This window comes from Mastigoproctus giganteus, chromosome 8 (assembly GCF_048544385.1).
Source record: "Mastigoproctus giganteus isolate SK-2022 chromosome 8, ASM4854438v1, whole genome shotgun sequence".
In the NCBI taxonomy this organism is placed as follows: Eukaryota; Metazoa; Arthropoda; class Arachnida; order Uropygi; family Thelyphonidae; genus Mastigoproctus; species Mastigoproctus giganteus.
The window spans coordinates 124,488,311-124,505,343 of record NC_143582.1 but is presented as its reverse complement, the minus strand read 5'-3'; the positions used below and the strand labels follow the sequence as shown (position 1 = coordinate 124,505,343).

The 17,033-nt window shown below is 39.1% G+C and overlaps 1 protein-coding gene across 1 annotated transcript in view; it reads right to left on the bottom strand.

The window, feature by feature from the left end:
* LOC150081798 (axotactin-like) overlaps window positions 1-17,033 on the bottom strand; it is a 638,696-nt gene that overhangs the window by 127,629 nt on the left and 494,034 nt on the right. Inside the window, exon 26 of the mRNA XM_090378896.1 lies at window positions 13,276-13,370. Coding sequence (XP_090235022.1) covers window positions 13,276-13,370 — 95 coding nt within the window. The remainder of the gene's footprint in view (window positions 1-13,275; window positions 13,371-17,033) is intronic.

The window sequence follows — 17,033 nt, the reverse complement described above, 5'->3', positions numbered from 1 at the left end:
CCAGATCTTCTAAAGCCGGAAATTATAAAAAAAAAAAAAAAAAAGGTAATAGACACCACCCTGGAACTGCTCCTTAGATTATACAACGCATGCCTAAAAACAGGAACTTACCCAGCCGACTGGAAACTTGCAACAGTGAAGCTCATACCCAAGAATCCTTCAAAACCTCCAGAACAACCAGATTCTTATCGGCTAATTGCCCTGCTCCCAGTGGCAAGTAAGCTATTCAAAAGGCTGATAGGTAAAAGAATAACTCACCACTATGAAACAGCTGGACTAAGCATGCCAACACAATATGGATCCAAGCAAGGAACTTTGACCATTAAAGCCCTCAGTGGCCTTTTGAGGGCAGCAATGGAGTGTGACAAAAAATATTTCCTTGCCATCTCAGTCAATTCGCTGGGGCGTTCGACACCATTAGGTGGCCGAGCATCCTAACTAGACTGAGAAGGGCAAACACACCTATGAATTTGTACAAAGTTATGGAATCCTACTTAACCAACAGAGAAATCCAGGTAATAGCACCATATAATAAGTTGACCAGATCACTCTACAGGGGCTGCCCCCAGGGTTCAGTTCTAGGGCCACTGCTCTGGAACATAATCCTAGACAAATTCCTGGTGCCGGACATGGGGAAAGTAAACTCCCAGACCTTTGCAAATGATCTAATACTGACAGTCGCTGCTGAAAGCTGAGCACAAATGGAAGTCCAAAGCAAACCAAGCACTTAAAACTCCTTCAAGACTGGGCCACTGTCCTCTTCTTAAAAATATCAACTACAAAAACTAAATCTATACTGTTGAAAGGTAGCCTAAACTTAAGAAGACCATCACAAATTAAAATCCATAGCCAGACAATCAAACTAGTTGCCAAACTGAAACATCTAGGTATCATTCTAGACACTAACCTGTTCTTCCACCCTCATCTCAAATACTTGAGAGAAAAAATAAGAAGATATGCCGGATTAATAGCCAGAATAACAAGAAAGGACTGGGGACTCAAAAAACGCACGCTAACATTGTAGTATAAAGCCTTCTTCACCCCGGAAATTACGTACACTTCCCCGGTGTGGTTCCACAGAGCCACAAAGGCAGTTAACAAAAAGATCTTGGACACCATACAACGTTCAATTCTCCCGGTCATCACCCGTGCTTTCCGTACTGTTAGTACGCATGCCTTCCAAGTCCTGGTAGGGGTCCTGCCCCTTCGACCTAGAAGTTATACACTGCGGAATGACGTACCACCTGACCAAAGGATTACCCTACACTCTGGGGGGGGGATACACCATCAATGCAGCAGGGAATAGAAGAGAAGAAAGGACCAGACTTGAGAATCATGTGCAGCAGGCATGGCAGGAAAGGTGGCCTGCTTCAACAAAAGGGGAAATTACCAGGAAGTTCCTGCCTACAGTTGGACACGTGTATCCTAGAGCCCCCTGTTGGTTCCACCCAGGTCTATTTACGTTTCTCCTGATGGGCCATGGTGCCTTCAACACCAAGTTAACTTATTTTCGAATAACGGAAGACCTCCTCTGCACATGTGGAGAGACAGAAACATGGTCCCACATTATGTACAGCTGCGACCATTATGAAGACCTCCGCTGTAGACATATGACGGAACTCACATATCCACCACCAGGACTGGAGCATCACCTTCTACACTCGAGGGAGGAGTTCCTGGCCTTCGCCAAGATTGTGCAAGAGGTGTTTCTAGGTGGAGGACACATTGCTATTCATCACAAGTAAAGCCAGTAACAGAATGAAACAACTGAATTTAATTGAACAGAAACATTCAAATGGAAAGGCTGAGCTAACCACACTAAGGACCTTTTGCAACAGGACCAGGACCAGACATGAAACTGATGCAGTCCACTGCTCACCTGTCTCGAGATATCTCTCTGCGGCGGAAGACACCAGTGATCACCAAGTCAGACTTGACTCTACACATCTCCTGAACCTGACACCAGTGGCTGTGATCTCTGAAACAAACTCACCGGACATGACTATTGCTGCAGCTTGCTGCTAAGGCCATTGGCCTCCCCATACCAGTACACTCTTGCACAGTACTTCCTTCCTACTTCCTGGGTGGGGAGAAAGTCAATTGTCTCCTCCCCTACTTGCCACTCCTCACTGACCATCTGGGGTCGCCTTCTCTATTGACCCCACATCTGTCTTACAAGTCAATCATGCAACAATCCTATTACCATTCGGCCTATCCCCTTTCAGCATAAAATATAGTAACTTTTTTTTTTTTTAGGTCCTAGCCACTGAAATCTCAGGAAATTAGGTGGCAGGGCCTTCCAGAGTAAATATAACTATACTGGGTGTACCTGGTCTGCCTCAATGATGCCAAGTGTGGGCAATGGTGGGTCCCATTAGGGGCCCAACAGCTAAAAGGCCAGATGAACAATGGTACAAAACATTATATATATACAAGATCCACACACTTTTAAATCTCTGGCCTTTACAGTGTACTGTATCACACGACAATGTATACTATGCAGAGATGGGGGAAACCCCTGGTGCTGTTTGACCAAAAACACTTTACACTTTAATCCCATTCAAGTGGAAATGGGAATTATCTCTCCAAATGGATGTTCTTGCTGAGAAGCTGAGAGCAGAGCGTCAGTTGGAGTCAGCATCAACCCTTGTAACTGCTGTTGAGGGTGGAGTTGGTATGGATAGACATTCCACCACAAATCCCACTATTTATATGGGTAGAAACTCCTGTCCCTATCTATTAACGTGGTAACAATATCCACACTAAATCTTAATTGAGGAGCCTGCATCTTCTTCCTGGATTCACTCTCTCACACGTCCTGTTTCCTTGAAATGTGCAATAATGCCAGTGGTTAAATTGCATAAACATAATTTGATGTAAAGATGTCAAAATGGATGACTTGTGAGGTAGGAGTTACAGAAAAAGAAAAAAAAAATTAAAGCATGTGTAGCCTGTATAAGATGTTTTATGTGAAAACATCCTTGGCTTGGAAGAGGTGCACAATCGTAAGGTCGGCACAATCACGAGGAAGTATGATTGTGATGTCACAATCATACTTCCTGCAGTTACTACGGCTGCAAGTATGATTGCAACAATACAAATATTTGACCACAAAATTTGCATTTCCATTACATTCCATTGTTAAGTGTTGCTATAGATGTTTTCACATCAAAAAACATAGGACAATTACAATCACACGATTACAATTGGTATAACCATTATAAGAGAATAAGCAAAAAAGCTAGTGACAAGTTAAGATAGGCAAAATGAGAAAGCACTAATAAAGAGACCTGAGTCGAGAAAAGGATTCTTCTCAACTATGAATATAAAAAAAGGGGAGAATAAATCAAATAGGCTTTAAGTGGCTGCAGTGAGAGGTCAATAGAAAGTGCAGCAGAAATGGCAGTTAAGTTGAACAGATACTTCCCAATGATATTTTTAGTCAAAAGCAAGTTTAAATTTCTGGGGACATTAAGAGTCAGATTGCCGTAAAATAAAATACATGATCTCAAAGAAGCTTTTGTTAGAAAAGCTAATGAGATTAAAGGAGGGCAAGGCTACAAGGAAGAATAAGTATATATTTAGTTATAATTAAAACTGCTGCATATGAGATTGCCATACCTCTGAGAGTGTTAATGAGGGCATCATTAGATTCTGCAAAGAGCCTACTTGAACTGGAGAAATACTGATATCTCTACAATCCACAAAGGTAGTGATAAATAGGAGCTGGGTAATCATAGGCTAGTAAATTTGGCTTCTGTGCTAGGGAAGATCATGATGTCTATGATTAAGGATATGATTCAGGGTCACTGAGCAAGAATGGTATCTTGAATGGTATCATGAGTCTAGCATGGGTTTGCTAAGAGGAGGAGGGCATGCTTGACCAATTTGACAAATTACCATGATGAAGTCATTAAACAATTAGCATTAGCCATATAGGATTAGCCACAGGACTTTTCTCCATTAGCCATAAAACAAAATTATCAAAAAAAAAAATAAAAATAAATAAATAAATAAGTGCCAAACTTCCTGTTAAGGTAAATGGAAATTCGACTGGAATGTCTAATGCCAAAAAAAACTTGTAAGAACAGACTCAATCAGTGACTTTTACAGAACATAACTCAAACAATTCAATGATTTATGCAACATTGCTATTGAAAAACTTCATCCATTTCCTTTAAGCCATTTATGTGAACAATGATTTTAAGCACTCACATATCCATCAAAAAAAAAAAAAAAATTCAGTGTAAAAACAAGTTTAATCCTAACACATAGCAACATTTATCCATATGTACAGAAGCTAATTAATAATAAAAAGCCTGGGATATCTCACTTAGGTAAACAAACAGAGAGTTGGCTGTGAGAGTACATGTGAACATGCGAAGTTTTTACGGCTCCAGAAAATAGAGAAGTTTTTGCTTTTTTATTGACTTAAATTGGCATATTAATTTATTTTTTAGAGTTGCTTTATATTCCTAGTAACAATACTTTAGTTTAAATTGAATTTAGATAGAGATTTTGTACGTTATTGCTTAGTATCGGTATCAAATTAGTATCAGTATCAAAATTGCTTAGTATCGGTAAGGGTATCAAATCCACGTGTGGACAGGTTTCGCAGCTACTGCGAACGAAAAGTTTTTAATTATACTTAGCCGCTTTATTGATTTAATTGTTAGATTAAATTATTTCCTATAAGTAGCTTATAGACCTGGTCAGGCTCCATGGTTTATTTTGAATTCAGATAGCGCGATTTGGAAAGTAAATAATACCTTGTGTCTGTAGATTAACCATTCGTAACTTGCCACAATTTTACGATACGTGTGCTAGTGTAAGGTTTAACGGAAAACTAGATAGCGTAAGGTTTAACAGAAAACTAGAGAGTGTAAGGTTTAACGGAAAACTAGACAGCGAGTATAGTAGCATCAATTAATCAGTAAAATTTAGATCATATGTATAGCTTAGCTTAATTTTCAGCACTCACATAAGGACTCCTTAAAAAATCAAGAGTCAGTAAAATTTATTAATCTTATTAAATTTCATCGTCAATTGAATTGCACTTTTTTAACTAAATAAAATAGTGACCTAGTTATTACAAACGTAACATCATAAATTAATACATATAAGTTGACAGGGGATAAGAAAGTCATATAACGTAACTCGAAGATAATATTCAATACCGAAATACATATATATATATATATATATATATATATATATAGTGTTATAACTGCATTGGGATATAGATTTAAGGTTATATACTGTATTAGAATTTTAATGAACTTGAATAGAAGTCATGACTCAGACCAGAGCAGCAAAGCAAAAGGCTCAAACTGGTGGAAGTGCTCTGGTTCAGGAGAGAGTGAGGGGAGGGCAGTTGTCCTCTGAATCATAGTCATTTCAAATCCACTGCTTGTTTGATGTTTGTGGAGCAATCAGAAACGGGACATGATATTGCCAAGGGGAATGACTTTGTGTGTGCGCGATGTAAGGAGTGAGAAGAAATCAGGCACCAACTCAGCATTGTTACGGGCTTATATGACAGCTTGAAGGACAGGGCGGATGCCCTCAAAGGATATAAATTGAGGGGCCCATCAAGCTCCCAGCTGCCCATATCAATGCCAGAGCTTACACTAGAACATCATGCAACACAGCTGCAACCCCCAAGGCAGAATGCGCTGGTCCCAAAGGAACTAGTTGTTGTAGGTGACTATTGTCAGGGAAACGGGGAACTTATTGTGCAAAAAGGATAGATGGAACAGGACCAGGGTATGCCTGCCAGGGACAAAGGTTGATGACGTTGTAGAGTGGATATCATCTTATAAAGGCACAAAAGGTGATATAGTTGTACACGTTGGCAATAATGATATTAAGAGTAGGAGACCGGAAGAATTACTTAACAAGTACAGGTCACTGTTTAAAAAAAGCCGTGAATTAGAGTTGACTTTGAAAGTGTCTGCAATTCTGCCCAGACATGATAGGAGGGAGTATATGATGAGAGCCTTGTTGATCAATTCAGCCCTGGTGAGATTGTGCAAGACTCAAGCGGTAGAATTTTTCTCAGCCTGGTCTGTGCTTGTTAACAGGAGAGACTGCTTCTACAGGGATGGAATACACTTAAATAGAAAGGGTGCAAGAATATTTGCTGATGCTATCGAGGCAGAGTTAGGTGGATCAGAAAACTACTAGCTTGGGGGGATACACGGACTAATAGATTACCAGTAGCCGATGGCAGAGATAAAAGTGATTCTTGCACTACTTCTATTGAAATGCAATTGAGCAGCAGCCTGGAAAGCAAGGCAATGGGAATTTACACAGGACTGCTGGGAGTCATAGTGGAACAAGTAAATACATGGGCTATGGTAGGGTAACTAAGAGTAGAAACAGGTGCATGTATATTCATGTACATCAATGCTAGGAGCATAGTTAATAAATTCGATGAGCTTGAAGTGCTGGTCAAGACATCAAAGGCAGATATTGTTGGGCTATCTGAGGCACGGTGTCACACAGACATAAGCAGTGCAGAACTGGAATTTGGGGAGTACATATGAACAGAAAGGATAGCAGGACAGTAAGGGAGGAGGGGTTATGCTGTTAGTTAAGAAACACATAAAATCTAAGGAAGTGCATCCAATTGATGTCGGTGGACAATGCAATGTTGAGTCTGTTTGGTGTGACATAAGCACTGGGAAATGAAAAATGAGAGTAGGTGTGTGTTATAGGCCTAACGAATCTGGTGAGTATAATGAGCAAGTGTGCAGAGAAATAGAGTAGGCCAGTAAATAAGAATGTCTTATAATGGGGGATTTTAACTTTCCAGATATTAACCTGAACTTGTGGGTTGGTCACTCACACACTAGCAAGACTTTTGTGAATTTATTGGATGATTGGTTTCTATAGCGGCATATTCTGGAGGCAACTAGAGAAAGTAATACTCTTGATCTGATTATCAGTAGTGATTCTTCATGCATCAAGAATCTGCAGTCAGTTTGGTGTGATATAAGCATTGGGAGATTAAAATTGAGAGTAGGAGTGTGTTATAGGCCTAATGACTCTGATGAGTATAATAAGGAACTGTACAGAGAAATAGAGGGAAATAGGTCAGTAAATCAGAGAGTCTTATAATGGGGGTTTTTAATTTCCCAGATATTGACTGGAATGTGTGGGTTGGTCACTAACACACTAGCAAGGTTTTTGTGGATTTATTGGATAATTGTTTTCAACATCAGCATGTTCGGGAGGCAACTAGAGGGTTATTTTGTTATGTTGTTATTTGTTATTTTGTTTATTGGAGCATTAGCAACTAAGGCCATATTGCTCCGGGATATGCAGTGGTCATTCCCTGGCCTTTCTGCATCCTCCGTATTTGGTGGTCACGAGGACTACTAGAGGGAGTAATACTCTTGATCTGATTATCAATAGTGATTCTTCATGCATTAAGAATCTGCAGATAAAGGAACCACTAGGTGGCAGTGATCACAGTGTGCTGAAGTGGGATTTACTCCAAGAGGTAACTACCATCAAGGATAAAGGGAAGGGTTTTTGCTTTTGTAAAGGTGACTATGGTGGTCTGAGACAGTATTTAAATTCTATATGGTGGAACCAACTGATGATGCTACTAACAGCAAATTCAAAATGGGAAGCATTCAAAGAATTAACCTTGGAAGCTACTATGCTTTTCATACCAAAAAAGAAATATTGTTCAAGATTTAGGGCTAAATGGATGTCAGATAAACTAATTAGACATGTGACAGAGAAGAAAAATGCATGGGATACATATAAATTAACATGTCAGACAGAAGCCTATGATAGATATAAGCTGGTCTGTAACCAAGTTACAAAGGAGGTTAGGCAGGCGAAGGCAGATGAGAAATCTTTGGCAAAGGATGCAAAGAAAAACAGCAAAGAGTTCTTTACTTATGTTAACTCTACAAGGAAGGTGAATCAGATTGGTCCACTTGATATCGATGGTTCAACTGTTGATGATTCTGCTCAGGTAGCTAACAAACTAAATGAATATTTTGCATCAACATTCAAACATGAGGAGTTATTCAGTGGCGGGAATGCCAGAGGTGTATTCAACTCTGGCAGTAAGCTGGATAATCTTGTAATAACTGAGAGTAAAGTGGAGGAGAAATTGTTGAAATTAAACATAAAAAAGGCACCTGGGGTGGATTGGATCTATCTAGTTATATTAAAAGAGGCAGCAAAGGAAGTAAGCAAACCCTTAGCCATAATTATAAGAGCTCCCTTGGACTTAGGGGAGGTACCCATAGACTGGAGATGTGCAAATGTGATCCCAATTCGCAAAAGAGAATCAAAGTGACACAAGTAATTATAGACCTGTGTTCTGTTTAACTTCTGTTCCAGGAAAATTAATGGAGGCACTGGTTAAAGAAGCACTGCAGGGTCATCTAGACAAGACTTCACTTATAGCACGGACACAGCATGGGTTTGTTAAGGGGAAGTCTTGTCTGGCTAATTTGTTGGATACTATGATGTAGTCACAAAGGAACTGGATGCAAAGAATAACTTTGATATCATATATTTGGATCTTAGAAAAGCCTTTGATAGTGTTGCACATGGAAGACTGCTGCACAAATTGGAGCAGTTTGACATTGGAGGCAAATTGCTGCTATGTATAAAGGGATGGTTGAGTGAGAGAAGACAGAGAGTGGTAATCAATGGACACTGCTCTTCGTGGACTAATGTTATTAGTGGATTCCCTCAGGGTTCCGTGTTGGATACATTGTTGTTTTCTGTATTTATAAATGATACTGATGATGGTATATCAGACAATGTCCAAGTTTGCAGACGATACAAAGGTTGGCAGGGTTGTTAATGACGCTAATGACAGCACGCTGCTGCAACAGGATCTAGAAACGTTGAACAGATGGGCTGAGAGGTGGCAAATGAAATTTAACATTGACAAATGTAAATACCACATATGGGGAGCAGTAATCACAGAGTAACGTATCAACTATGTGGTATGACACTGACAGTGGTAGAAAATGAAAAGGACCTGGGGGTAATTGTAGATATTAAGTTTTCTGAGCAGTGCAGAAGGTCTGCAAGAGTAGCTCATGGTGTCTTGTCAATGATATACAGGAATTTTTCCAGCAGGGAAAGGGAGGTGATTATGTCCTTGTATAAGGCAATGGTCAGACCACACCTTGAGTGCTGTATATAGGTCTGGAGGCCTCATTTCAAGAAGGATGTAGAGCAGTTGGAACAAGTACAGAGAAGGGCAACAAGATTAGTGAATGGAACAAAGGGTTGCTCTTACGAAGAAAGGCTTAAGTTTTGCAAATTACAGTATCTGCAGACTAGGCACCTGCGACGTTATCTGATTGATGTGTATAAAGTTTTGTAGGGTTTGAGCATATCATCAAATTTCTTGCGACGACCAACTAACTGGTTAAAAGAAATTTATTAAAATTAAAATGATATATGCATAAGATAAAACCGAAATAAAATAAGATAAAACAGAAATAAAATAAGATAAAAGGGTAAAGATACAATAAGCTAAAAGAGTTAAAATATATATAGTATATATATATATATATATTGATATATTGATCAATAATATATATTGATAGCCCAGCAAGTCAGCTGGGCATGATCATGTATCATGAGTCTGGTGCCAGTAAAGCAGAATTACGTTCACGTGATGATTGCCAGCACTCATCGCGCTGGCGCCTCCATAGCCAGGTGGGTAGGAGCAGCAGTGCCTAGCACATGCTTCTTGATTAGACCGGGGGTCGAGCCTGTGACCACCAAATATGGAGGATGCAGAAAGGTCAGGGAATGACCACCGCATATTCCCAGAGCAATATGGCCTTAGTTGCTAATGCTCCTAAAACCCAAATAACAACAACAACAACAGCTCATCGCGCTGCAATACAGTACATTTTATAATAGGGTGTAAGTTTACTCCCCTCATCCAATTCATTGTACTATGATTGGTGGCTATGTGTAGTGCTTCAAGGCATGAGCGCTGGTGGTAATCACGTGAACAGTCAACGATTTCAATATCACGTTGGGGATCAAGATTGTGCTGCTCAAACCAATAATGTTCGGCAACTGTGGAGCATTCAAAATTAGCAGTTCGCAGAGCCACCTCATGCTCAGAAACCTGATCTTTTAATCTTCTACCAGACTCACCTGCATAACACCCCCCCCCCCACAATCCGGACATGTAATATGGTATACGGAACCACTCCGCAGGAAAGGAGGAACTGATGTTTTCACCTCAGAAATAATATTTTATAATTTCCTCCCCAGAAATTGCATACATCATATATGATGGTGATGCAAAATCCTAACAAGATGTTCCGATACGCCCGGATAATAGGGGATGTAGGCGGTAGAGATAAATTGATTGACACGAAGTGGGTTAGATTTCGTAACAGATTCGTGAACCTGAAGCTCCCATCTATCTAGAACATGAGGTGGATAGCTGCAATTTGAAAGCTCCACACTAATTTTAGAAATCTCCAACTGCCTGTCACAGTCGAACTACAGTGCGTTCAAGCATGGGAGAATAAGGTGCGAGCAGTGCTATATAAATGACCAGGGGCATGCACAGAGCCATAATTGGTAAATTGGTCTGCACACATTGGCTTCTTAAAAACGGAAGTTACTAACGCAAATCCACGCGCTAACACATCCAAAAAAGGAAGGGTATTATCAACCTCTAGTTCAATCGTAAATTGAATGACGGGCGACAGGAAATTGAGATATTGCACATAATCTGGATAAAGGGATTCTCATCCCCGGGGTAAAACTGCAAAAATATCGTCAACATAACGACACCAGAGAGTGATAGGAATAGGTAAGTTCAAGAAAATCTGACTCTCAAGTTCCTCCATGGCAATATTGTCCACAATAGAACTAACAGGGGCACCCATATCTGTGCCCTGTATTTGGCGGAACAGAGAGTCATTGAACATGATCACGCCCCCTGTTAAATTCCGGGGAGGAAATTATAATCTATTATTTCTAAGGTAAAAACACCAGTTTCTCCTTTCCTATGGAGTGGTTCCGTATACCATATTATGTGTCCGGATTGTGGGGGGTGTTATATAGGTGAGTCTGGTAGAAGATTAAAAGATCGGGTTTCTGAGCATGGTGGCTCTGCGAACCACTAATTTTGAACACTCTGCAGTCGCCGAACATTATTGGGTTGAGCAGCACAATCTTGATCCCCAATGTGATATTGAAATCGTTGACTGTTCACGTGATTACCACCAGTGCTCATGGCTTGAAGCACTACACATAGCCACCAATAATAGTACATGAATCGGACGAGGGGAGTACACTTACACCCTATTATAGAATGTACTGTATTGCAGTGCGATGAGCGCTGGGGATCATCATGTGTACGAAATGCTGCTTTACCGGCACCAGATTCGTGATACATGATCTTGCCCAGCTGACTTGTCTATTGTAACTATCAATATATACTGAAGTACACCATTCACACACACTATCTGATGAAGAGGCACTTCACTTTGAAAACTACTATGTATTTTATCGCTTTTATTATATATATTTTAACTCTTTTATCTTGTTGTATTTTAATCTTATTTTATTTCTGTTTTATCTTATGTATATATCATTTTTATTTTAATAATTTTATTTTAACCAGTTAGTCAGTCATCGCAAGAAACTTTGATGGTACAATGCAACCTGACGCACAAGGCCTGTTTTCTAATGGTTTGATCATGCTCAATGCAGATAGGATTCTTCATCTTGCTCAGAATAATCGCCTGAGAGGGCATAAATTCAAATTGAGGAAAGACGGTTGTAGAATAGATGTGCGGAAGTTTGCTTTTAGCCAGCGGGTAGTTGATTTTGGTGGAACAAACTTCCATCTGTCACTGTAGAAGTTGATAGCTTAAATAGATTCAAGGCAGAACTTTACAAACATTTGGAGCGAATGGATGGGTGAAATAAGGTTTTTTTTTTTTTTTTTTGTCTGATGCTGTATAAGCTTGCTTTCTTCCATCATGTGCCTTTGCTAATGCTAATGTGCAATATAATCATAAAAAGGTTCTTTTACATTTGTATGAAAAATATTTCAAATAAGGAATAGTAATAGTAGAGGATGTGATGCAAGGAAGTAAACTTATATAGCATCAACCAAGAAAAAAAAAAAAAAAAAAAAATTTCACACATCCATTCCCTCTAAATGTTTGTCCAGTTTCTCCTTGAATTTATTTAAGCTATCAACATCCACAACAACAGATGGAAATTTGTTCCAGCAATCAACTACCTGCTGGCTAAAGGCAAATTTCTGCACATCTATTCTATGACTGTCTTTCCACAATTTGAGTTCATGCCCCCTCAGGTTCGTAATATGAGCAAGAGGAAGAATCACATCGGAATTGAGCCTGCTCAACCCATTCAAGCAAAAATCCTTTAGCTCCCTGTTACAGTTTGATAAACTTCTTGCATTCTCTTCCCTTAATAACTCTTCATATGTGAAGTAGATGCAAAATACTCATTCAGATTGTCAGCTATCTGAACAGGAGCATCAACAGTCTAACTCTCAATATTAAGTGGACCAATCTGATTCATCCCATTCCTTCTGGAGTTTATATTGATTAAGGATTGTTTTCAAATAAGGATTGCATGTTCAGAGATGATATGATCACTTTTATACACCATCACGGGAATTTCATTATTGGAATTTTATGGCAATCATGGCAATTTCATTATTTTACCAAAAATCTTACCTAAATTTCATATTCATGTATGCAGTACTCTTGAAGATGAAAACAAAAAGGCACAGTAATAAATAGTTGAAAAAATTGAAAATGTTATTCAAATGGAAGGGGGGGGGGGCACACATTTTGGAGAAAAAATAGAATGGAGTATAATAATCCCAGAGAAAATTGTAATGGGGATATCAACATAAATATTGGTTGTCACTGGTCTAGATTATCATGTTTCTGAATGTAAACTATTAAATTTTAAATATTTTATGGAATAAAAGCCATCCATCCCAACACTACTCTATTCATATTTATGTGGATCTGGATCCTATTCTGTTTGATATTCTTGCTGGTAGAAAATGAAGATTTTATTTAGGAATGATGCATAACCTGTATCTGAAATTGGATAACTTAGTATCAAGTGAAAAACACAAAACAGAGTTACTCCAGCACATGACAAGCATTGAACACTTTACAGGTAGTGATTAAGCTAAGGAAGCTCCACAGAATACTTAATTTCATATAGTGAATACTTAATTATGGTAGAACAATTCCTTACCAACAGAGTTGTAGCACCTTCCTTTCTTGAATAATAGACCCAATGGCGCTGACCTCCTGTAAATGTGCTTCCTGTCTTCACTATTTTTCTTACCACTGGAATGCACAAAATCAATACGAGAATATACTATAGAGAGATATTTAAAATTACTTCAGTAATCAAGACATTAGAGTAATAACATCCTATTGCTTTTCTGTTCCTATATGCTAAGAATACTACAGTCATTAATTTTAAAGCTTTTGAAATGTATCCAAATAGACCTTTTAAATTTAATAAAAGATGTGGTAGAGGACAGTTCTCTAACATATAAGATTGACCCCAGTGTTCCTCAACTGTGAGGCCTGAGGACCTCTAACATCTGCAGACTCCTCACCTGATTAAAAAAAAAAATAGTAGTGTCTGAGGGGGGAGTCTGTATTAATATTACAATTAAAAGGAAATGTAGAAAAATTTGGTTTTTTGTTTTTTTTTTTTTTTAGGAGCATTAGCAACTAAGGCCATATTGCTCCGGGACATGCGGTGGTCATTCTCTAACCTTTCCGCATCCTCCATATTTGGTGGTGATGGGCTCGAACCCCGGTCTAATCAAGAAGCGTGTGCTAGGCACTGCTGCTCCCTCCCACCTGGCTATGGAGACGCCTGGAAATGTAGAAGAGAATCCAGCTATTATATTTTAAGGTGCTGTTGCAAGTGGAAGTGATAATTTTATGATGCCTAATAAATTGCAAATGGTCATATATTTACCCATGTTATTTCTTGACGTTAAATTGTAACTAAGTTGGTGGACTGTCTCTTAAAAGTGTACAAACACAGAATGATCAAGTTGCACAATTTGTGAGATGTGTGGTATTAGTATTAGCATTAGTAGAGGCATTTGATGCATGAAAGCAAGCTTATGAAGCATCAGCCAAAAAAATAAATAAATAAATAAAATAATAATAATAAATAGATAAAAAAAAAATAACCTCTCCCCCCCCCCCCCCGATGGTAGTTACCTCTTTGAATAATCCCACTTCAGCACACTGTGATCACTGCCACCTAGTGGTTCCTCTATCTGCAGATTCTTATTGCATGAAGAATCACTACTGATAATCAAATCAAATCAAGAGTATTACTCCCTCTAGTTGCCTGCCGAACATGATGATGTAGAAAACAATCATCCAATAAATCCACAAAAGCCTTGCTAGTGTGTGAGTGACCAACCCACAAATTCCAGTCAATATCTGGGAAATTAAAATCCCCCATTATAAGACTCTCTGATTTACTGGTCCACTCTATTTCCCTGTACAGTTTCTTATTATACTCATCAGAGTCATTAGGCTTATAGCACGCTCCTACTCTCAATTTTGATCTCCCAATGCTTATGTCACACCAAACTGACTCGACACTGCACTGTCCAGCGATGTCGACTGGCTTCACTTCCTTGGATTTTATGTGTTTCTTAACTAATAGCATAAGCCCTCAGCCCTTCCTATCCTGTCTATCCTTTCTGTAGACATTGTACTCCCCAAATTCCAGTTCTGCATTCCTTATATCTGTGTGATACCACATCTCTGATATCCCAACAATATCCGCCTTTGAGGCTTTGAGTAATACCTCAAATTCATCAAATTTATTTACCAAACTCCTAGCGTTGGTGTACACGCAAGTATACATACACCTGTTCTTTTTCTTAGCTACCCTAACACAACCCATGTGTTTACTTGTACTGCAACGACTCCCAGCAGTCTCGGAAATATCCTGCATCTTGTTTTCCAGGCTTCTGCTCATTCCAATAAAAGCAGTGCAAGAATTACTTTCATCTCTGCCAGTGGCTACTGTTAATCTATTAGTCCTTGTATCCCCCAAGTTAGCAGTTTTCCGACCCACCTAACACTGCCTCGATCGCATCAGCAAATATTCTTGCACCCTTTCTATTTAAGTGTATCCCATCCCTGTAGAAGTAGTCCCTTCTGTTAACAAGTACAGACCAGGCTGAAAAAAATTCTACCCCTTGAGCCTTGCACAATCTTTCCAGGGCCAAATTGATTGACAAGGCTCTCATCATATACTCCCTCCTATCGTGTCTGGGCAGAATTGCAGACACTTTCAAATTCAACCCTAATTCACGGCGTTTTTTCAACAGTGATCTGTACTTGTTAAGTAATTCTGCCGGTCTCCTACTCCTAATATCATTAGTTTCCAACATGTACCTCCGTAGCCGAGTGTGCAGGAGCGGGAGTGCAGTAGTACACGCTCTTTGAGTAGACCGGGGTTCAAGCCGCTGACTGCTGAATACGGTCAATCTGCCAACTCGCACCGGACCAGCATGGCAGATTATGGTCCATTTCCCTCAGCATGAATTGTTGAGGAGGCTTACATCCTGCAGTGGGTTGATAATGGCTGCGCTTTTTTTTTTTTAATCTATATCACCTTTTGTGCCCTTAAAAGATGATAGCTGCTCTATAATATCATCAACCTTTGCCCCTGGTAGACATACCCTGGTCCTGTTCCACCTATCCTTTTTATAAAGCATGTTCCCTGACAATAGAGTCACCATAGAGTCTATAGCAAAGCAATAGAATGATTGGTGGACAAGCACCTCATAGTGAATGTGTCTAGAATGTAAGAAACAAAAACGTATGACTCAAATTACATACATACATACAGTATAGTCTTAATTGCTATTAGTTAATAAATTTACTAATAGCAATTAAATTAACAAAGACATCAGAATGTGCTTGGGACAACATATTGGCAAACAATACACTAAAGCTTTCAAAGTTTTTCAATACATGGAAACAAAGCATCCTGCAATGAAAAATAAACCAGTTGATTAATCGGTGATAATATACATGCACAGAAAATGGCTGCATTGACACCAATATTTCAGTTATGAAATCACTATTTTGTAGGATTATATACCACTACAACTAAAAATACATTCACAATTGCAGAATCAATTAAGCCTGGTAATGTGGATATGTGTGTGTGTGTGTGTGTGTGCTGAATTTTTTGGTGGATCATGTGCAAAAAAAGATATTCCATTATCTAGTATACCACAAATAAAAATGTAGTTATGCTATCTGATGATATTACAGACAATTAATAAAAAAAAATGAACTGATTATAGTGGTTCGCAATTAAATGGGTGAATCTACAGATGTATCTAACAATGAAATTTTATTGATATATGTAAGGTAAATTAGGGAAGAGCCTTGTTTGGAATTAAATGATATTCCTGCTTCCAAATAGGTGCCTATGGCCACTTCAGCTTATGCCCCACTAAACATCCATAGCACACTCACACATACTACTTCCAAATATCTGCACTGCTTTGAATGAATTTAGATAGGAAAAGGCTCCAATGAAAATGCTGAACTGGTGTTTGAACTGATTTTGAGGCAGTGATGACTGGATGGAATTCAGGAGTTAGCATTAGTAGAGACATACGATGCAAGCAAGCAAGCTTTATGCAGCATCAGCCAAAAAAAAAAAAAATCTCCCATTTCACCCCTCCATTCATTCCAAATGCCTGTCCAGCTCAGCCTTAAATTTATTTTGACTATCAACTTCCACAACAAAAGATGGAAGTCTGTTCCACCAATCAACTACCTGCTGGCTAAAGACGAATTTCCGCACATCTATGCTAAAACTGTCTTTCCTCAATTTGAAACTGTGCTCCCTATGGTTCTTAATCTGAGCAAGAGGAAGAATCCCATCAGCATTCAGCTTGCTCAACCATTCAAGGCCTTATACACCCCAATCAGATCACCTTG